We start from the raw sequence: 7283 nt of genomic DNA, 5'->3' as shown, positions 1-7283 counted from the left end.
CCCAACCATTAACCACAATCTACTTTGCCTGCTCCGCGGCAAAGATGTTTGTTCTCGTCTGTTTTGCAGGGCTTGCTATAGGCCGAACAACACTCCTGCTGTTGGTTTCTCTGATGCAGCACTGCCTCCGGATGCGAAAATCGGCACTTGAAAAAATGCTGGCATGGGTGTCTTCCTAGATCCAGCCACTTATTTGGCTTGCTTGGTTCACATTCAGGCCAATACGCAGGTTCTTTCGGTCCTCATGGCAGAGCTGAATGCATTGCTTCTGAGAGCGAAGGCTGATGCTCTGCTGCTGAGCCATTCCTTTGATTGGTTTCTGATAGTCTTTTGGCAGCCCGGTACTTGCAGCAGGATCTTTCGCAAGTGCCATGGAGGCTACGGCCAATGCTTTCTGAAATCAAACTTCTCCAAGATAGATATCATTTTGAAGTGATCAAAATTCCACGATCTCAAAACTCTGAAGCGCATCGCCTCGCTGTGCTGTTCAGGCCAAAGTAATGCATGTTGCTAGTGAATCAGGGTTGTAATGTGCTAAATGCTCTGTACTCAGCGTTCTGAGGTTCTCTGAACCTCTCCTCTACACTGTTCCTAAGGTGCTCAATTGTCACATCAGAATTTATCAGCGGCTTCAATTGTCCGCAAAGAAGAGCTCGAGTATCTAGGATATCTGCTGGACTGTTTCCGTGCTTAATCCTGGCTTCAATCCTTCTCAAATGCCGTAGGAAAAAAATCAAACCAAACAGGTCTGGTTCAGAAAATCAATCGATGCAGATAAATGTACACCACAATATATAACGGGAGTTATATATAAGTCATGGAGGATTTTTATTCCTAATAACATTACGGGGGAGCGTTTACTCTAGGTGAAAATAATTCTAGAGGCACTCCAGCACTTCCCCCTGGCTACATATGTAACTGCTCACTCCTTCTTGGCCTTGTCAGGGAGGCCGCCGCCGGGCGCGGCGGCGTCGGCGGCGCTGCCTTGGGGTTGGGGCGCCATCATCTTCTTGAACTCCTCGAACCCGACGCACCCGTCGCCGTCGCCGTCGACGCTGGCGATCATCCGCTCGCACTCCTCGGCGCTGCAGCCCTCCCCGATCTGCGCGAGCACCTTGCCGAGCTCGGCGGCCGTGATGCGGCCGTCGCCGTCGACGTCGTAGACGTCGAAGGCGGCGCGGAGCTCGGCCTCGAGCTCGCCGTCCCCGCGGCCGGCGGCGCGCGCGTGGAACGCCGCGAACTCGCCGAGGTCCACGTAGCCGTCGCGGTCGGCGTCGAGCTCGTCCATCATGGCGGCCACCTCGCGGCCGCCGTGCGAGGAGCTCGGCGGCGGGGAGATGGCGCGCGAGACCGCGGCCAGCTCCGAGGGGGAGATCCGGCCGTCGCCGTCCGCGTCGAAGCGGGAGAACACCTTCTGCATCTCCGCGGACACCGCCGGGGGCCTCTGCTGCTGGGCCGCCGCCGCCGCCTGGGCTTGCTTCTCGGTGCCGTTCGACATGGTGAAGAAGAAGAAGTGGTTGGTGTCGAGAGCAATTGGCTGTGTGATAGCGAGCAGGTGTGAAGTGGAGGATACTGGAGCCTGGAATGGTCTCGCCGGAGGTATTAATAGGCCGCGGCGGGAGCGGCACGCGCTATGGACACGCAGCGGCAGGGCGCCGACTTTTCTCGCTCGCGGAGTCGTACGAGAGAGAAAGAAACAGCGAGACTGTGTGCGTGGGGCGTGGCTGCTGCCTCGGTCGGCACATCTTGCCAGGACCGAGGCACGTGGCCTGGCCGGCCATGGGACACGCGTGGGGCGGTGCGGATCTCGGAGCCACGAGGCAAGTGAAGTTTCCTTCTCCGGCAGGCAGAAGGGCAGAAGCTTCCTCGAAGGCTCCAACCTCGAAGGAAGGCAGCGTAATCACCGGGCACCGGCCACGTCTCTCTCCTCGGGGGAACTTTTGGACCAATCTTACTCTCACCATTTCGAACATAAGGGCAGTTCCAACTCAAACTCTACTATGGTGTCTAAGTACTTCCTCCGTTGCATAATATTAGCATTTATAGCAATCCTAAAGCAAAAATAGCAGTGTGTTAAAATAACGCATGTACCCCTGAGTTAATTTGTGAGGTACAAGAAGTCATCCGGTGTGACCGAGTCAAAAAAAAAAACACATGTTCTGGGACATTCCACCACTCACTCCACAGCTTTTCACATGAGCGCCAAGATTAGGGATTTTTTTTCACTCGTTGGATCAGCTCAGCAGTGGAATCTATAGCAAGTGGGACCCACAATAGTCTAGGAATGCTTATATTATGATACAAATTTTGAATGCTTGGAGTGCTAATATTGTGAGACGGAGGGAGTATATTTATAGTCCTCTATTTATAGTTTTTTTTGTTGATGTGACACCCTAATTATTGAAGAGAAGAAAAAAACAAGACTTGATTTTTAGATAAGACCTCAAGTCTACGCGCCCTTCAATACCCAAGAAACCAGGGAGACTTGCGTTGTGGAGAGGGCGTGGAGTCCATGAATCTTGTGATGAAAGAAAAACAATAAATGATTTTATGTTTACACACTTTGTATTGGGAAGTATAGTTTCTTATGATGGAGTCTTTAAGGCTTAAGACTCTACGAGTGGAGTTTGCATTGGGACTGCCCTAAGAAGATTTGATCAAAGTTAAATTTATTCTATTTTATTAGTTATAAATAGTAAATAATTTATAAAATTCTATAAAATAAATATTATATTTCTAGACTCATTGTCAAAAAATATTATATTAATATATAAATATTTATATTTAAAATTATTTATTTATAAAAATATTGTTGGTGAAAAATATAAATTTAATTTTAATTAAATCTAGAAATTCTTAGCTTAGGATAGAGGAAGTGCACAATAACGTCATCAGCTATAAACACAGCCCATCAAGGCTCCAGCTGGGACTTGGGAATGGAGGCCCATCTTTACTCACACCTGTTCGACCGAAGTTCAGTTAGAATCTCCGAGCCCACACAATCCACTTTTCCGTCCCATCAAGGACGATGCCCGCTCAGCCCGGCCGACCGGCCGGTGTCGGTGAGCCCACGCGCCTTTCACGATTACCGCCCATCCATGGCCCACGCCGCACCAACACCACTCTCCTCCTCCCATCGAGTCTAGAAAACTCTCGTGCTGTGCTGATGGTCCGCGCGCTCGATTTCGCGGTGAAGCCTTCGCGACTCCTCGTCTCGTCCAACTGGCCATCCAGAACAAGCAGGAAACACCAGCCCTGGACCCTTCACGACGCATCCAATCCAACTGATCGTCAATTCATCCTATAAAATGCAATGGCCATCTGGCCGTGTTTGGTTTCTACAGATTTTTTTTTCGCGCACGTTTATCGAAAAAAGAATCTCGTATGCATGGAATACTAAATGAGGTCTATTTGCAAAAATTTTTTATGGATGAGTGTAATTTTTCGAGACGAATCTAATAACAGTAATTAATTGATGATTTGCTACAGTGATACTACAGTAATCATATTCTAATCACGCGAACAAATGCCTCATTAGATTCGTGTCGCGATTTCCAGAGGGGTTGTAGAGGTGGTTTTGTAATTAGACTTCGTTTACTACTCTAAATTTTTGGTCAAAGATGCAAAAAGTTTTCGCGAAATTTTTTTGGGGACAAACCAAACACGGCAACAGCATCAAGTTCAGGTTCGCTCTCAGGCAGGCTTTCAGCTAACTCCATCTGCCATGTCGCTGGTGCGGAGCGGCGGCGGCGTGTTCGACCCGCTGTCGCTGGACTTCTGGGCGTCGGCGGACCCGCTGGGCGTCGTCCGCCCGCTGGCGGAGCAGTGCCCCGTGCTCACCAACGTGTGCGTGGACTGGAAGGAGACCCCCGCCGCGCACGTGCTCAGGGCCAACCTGCCGGGCGTCGGCAAGGACGCCGCCCGGGTAGAGGTGGAGGACGGCGGCGTGCTCGTCATCAGCGGCGAGCGCGCCAGGGAGGAGCCCCGCGAGGGCGAGGCGTGGCGCCTCGTCGAGCGCAGCAGCGGCAGGTTCCAGCGCCGCTTCCGCCTCCCGCGCGGGGCAAGGCTGGACCAGGTGAGCGCGGCCATGGAGGACGGCGTGCTCACCGTCACCGTGCCCAAGGAGAAGGCCAAGAAGCCGCAGGTCAAGACTGTCGAGATCTCGGGCTGATCCATGGGTTTTCGTTGGACGGCCATGAACAATGATCGAGTGAGATGCGAGCGTCTTCTGATGTTCATCAACTGCAAGTCTGAAAGTACTACGTCCTGTGTTGTGTCGTTCGTATTGGTGTCTCACGAGTACTTTGCGCGCACCTACGCGCTCAGGCTTCATTAGATTAAGGTATTGTATCATTAACACTTATAAATATAGCATAAATGCGACAGCTGGAAATGTTAATAAGCATATGGTGCAGCACAATTATTTGTTCACACAGAATACATAATTACATGTTAATACAGAAGTGCTACTGAATATCATATTTTCTGGAACAGGCGGTGGTAATTGTGAAGTCCCTGGGATGCTTGTGCTGCTTCTGACCTGCAATCCATTGCAATTTAATTCCAATTAGTGATAAATCGGTTTCAGCTTCCAAGGTACGGAGGTAGGCGCAAATGATCCATTGTATAATATGCATGGCATAAATAATTGCAGCAGAAAAGAGTATTGGGCTCTTAAGGTGAAGGGACCTCTTAAATTAGGCACACATATCCAAAGTACGACGGCCCATATTGGTGTTGGTGAGATGAAGGTGGCTAGAAGTCTATATGAAATATTTTGCAGAAGCAGCTCCATCTTTTTTTTGAATGGTCTTGCTTGGTTAGTTTGATGGCTAGAAAATAATTGAGGTTAAATTGGTATAGGTGGGAGCTTGGCAGATATGTAGGTTATCAATTATTTGGAAAATAGGTGCCATATGAGAGGTGCGGTTGTGCGGTTGTGCAGGGTTGTGATCGTATGGCCGAAATCTCTGCGTACCTCTTTAATTGTGAATGCAGCTAGAATATTGATAGAAGGGGCAAGGAATGGAGCTGCTACCTCAAATGAAGGTGAAAAGGATGAATCTATGTTGGGAAAATGAATTCCAGTTTCTGCATCCATGGTTTGGTTACACAGTTCTTCGAAGGTTTTGTCAGCAGTGTTCTGTACAACTGCATTCATCTGGGTGGCAGCCATTGTTGGTGCACTTGAAGCGGTGCCATTTGTGGTGGAACTGCATTCATCTGGGTGGCAGCCATTGTTGGTGCACTTGAAGCGGTGCCATTTGTGGTGGAACTGTGGAAGGCTGCTCTGTTATGTTGATATGATGACTTGGTTGTTCCTGTAAGGATGAGATGTATAGGTAAGGAAAGAGTTAGTGGGAAAGTATGCTTCTTTTTTTGTCTATGTACACAATTAGTATTTGTATATAATCCTTACCATTTAGCCATGGCATAGCTTCAAATTGGTGTTGGTTATCTTTCCATGTAGTAGCAGGACCACCTCGGAAGCTGTGGCATTCTTGCCTTATAATATGATATATGGTCAGAAGTAGTATTGCAATCGTTTTACATAAAAAAAATTAACTTAGGCAGTATGCAAAATAATCTTATGCTAAACAGACATATCTTCTTTGGCTATCCTATTGGGAGAACATGTCAGTTAATAGGAATCTCACAAATAACATGAAAATATGATACCAGCAAAAAAAAGTATAATTTAGATCTGCTAAGGCTTCCAAGTAGTTCAGTTCAGTAACTAACCTGTTGGGATTGCAAAATAAGAAAAACAAATTGGGAAGTGAGTGGTTAATAATTCTGTTAGCTTCAGTATGAAAGAAAAAAGGACCAACTGCCAAGCAGTGATATGGTCTCCATGTATGAAAGAATTCAAGATAGTTATAATCTTTGAAAAAAGTATGTATAACTTGCATCCAGATTACATTGATTTGGATTCTAAGCTATAGGCAATGATGTAGCATGCAGAAAGTAGCAAAGAGCATATCAAAAAAATTATAAGGGTTAAGGATCCTATATTGACATTTAGCTTCAGGTAGCATGAACTCACATCGTCCCTTTCATAATTTGGTCAAGCGGAACCAATAGGTACCGTGGCTCTTGCTGAATCTCAAAATTCTATATAAACATAAAACAATTCACCTCTGAGATGCATGAGGCTACAGCCTGAAGCTCTAAAGCAAGCAAGGCATGATTAAAATGAGACTCACCCAAGGTCTGCTCGTTTATTTGTGATGCTTTAGAATTCACTCGATTGACAAAAAATTCTTCTTCCGTCTTAAGCCAGTGATCTCAAATTAAAAAAACTAAAGGGCGAAGACCCTTGTGTTCTTGTTCTGGGAAGACAGAAGCTAAACCAGAGGGCACCTTTTTTGTAGCTAAAGTGTATATGCGCAGTAAAACTAACATCAATTTCAATATGCCCTGCCAAGTATTAAGTAAATAAATTTCATCAGTAAATCAAATTAAACGGCAGGACAAACACCATGACATTCACGGTCACATTAAAATTAATTGTAATGACCTCGGTCTGTAAATGCTGTTTATGCATGAATTAATCTGCAATCTAGAACATTAAGCAACCCCAGTAGGCATCTTTAATTTACAATGTCTATCCGCTACTGCTTAGGGAAACATATACTGAAAGGTAAATTAAGAATAGGTTGAGGTAGAAGTAGTAACATACCAAACATGTGGTAGTTGTTCTGGAAGAGATCAGCAATTCGAGAAGACTTCTTGCTAAGTAAATAATTTGTATGAATATCCTCCATGTGAAAAAAGGGTGGCAAGACACAAAGTGAATAAATAAGCCACAAAGATATATAAACCCTCATATTGCCCTTGCATAGCTCAAAATCAAACTACAGGTACAATCAAAGAACTTAAACAGTAGCATAGCTAGTATCAGAAGGTATGTCGTAGGTAAAACAAATAGTATATTATCTTGTCAGTTTCTAGGAAAAAAGCACATGTCTACAATGTCGCAGTGGGTTTAAAAAAGATTACAACAGTACTAGCACAAAACTTGTACCATAGAACTAAGATTGATAAGATCTGGGGAAGAGAGAAGTAGGTGGTTCTGAAATTAGCTACCATCAGGGGCTATGTCTTAGGTGAAACAAAAAGTGCATTACCTTGCCAGTTTCTACTTTCTAGGAAAACAGCACAGGTCTACAGGGCCGCAGTGGGATTAAAGGATGTTACACTGTACTGGCAGCACAAGAGCTGCAGCATAGAACTAAGATCCATAAAATTTGGGCAAGAGAAAAATAGATGGTTCTGAATGT

The 7283-nt window shown here is 46.0% G+C and overlaps 2 protein-coding genes across 2 annotated transcripts; one reads left to right on the top strand and one right to left on the bottom strand.

Annotated features, from left to right (window-relative positions):
* Positions 1-727: 727 nt before the first annotated feature.
* LOC120706085 (probable calcium-binding protein CML16) lies at positions 728-1605 on the bottom strand. The gene has a single exon (XM_039990654.1). The coding sequence runs from the start codon at positions 1496-1498 to the stop codon at positions 923-925; it is 576 nt and encodes a 191-aa protein (XP_039846588.1). The 5' UTR covers positions 1499-1605; the 3' UTR covers positions 728-922.
* Positions 1606-3659: 2054 nt separating this feature from the next.
* On the top strand, positions 3660-4278 carry LOC120710477 (16.6 kDa heat shock protein-like). The gene has a single exon (XM_039996156.1). It carries the CDS (start codon positions 3725-3727, stop codon positions 4169-4171), a length of 447 nt encoding a protein of 148 aa, XP_039852090.1. The 5' UTR covers positions 3660-3724; the 3' UTR covers positions 4172-4278.
* The last annotated feature ends 3005 nt before the right edge of the window (positions 4279-7283 follow it).

The sequence above is a fragment of the Panicum virgatum genome, chromosome 5K (genome assembly GCF_016808335.1).
Source record: "Panicum virgatum strain AP13 chromosome 5K, P.virgatum_v5, whole genome shotgun sequence".
Classification (NCBI taxonomy): domain Eukaryota; kingdom Viridiplantae; phylum Streptophyta; class Magnoliopsida; order Poales; family Poaceae; genus Panicum; species Panicum virgatum.
The sequence above is the reverse complement of the archived record's forward strand: the minus strand, read 5'-3'. Positions and strand labels throughout refer to the sequence as shown.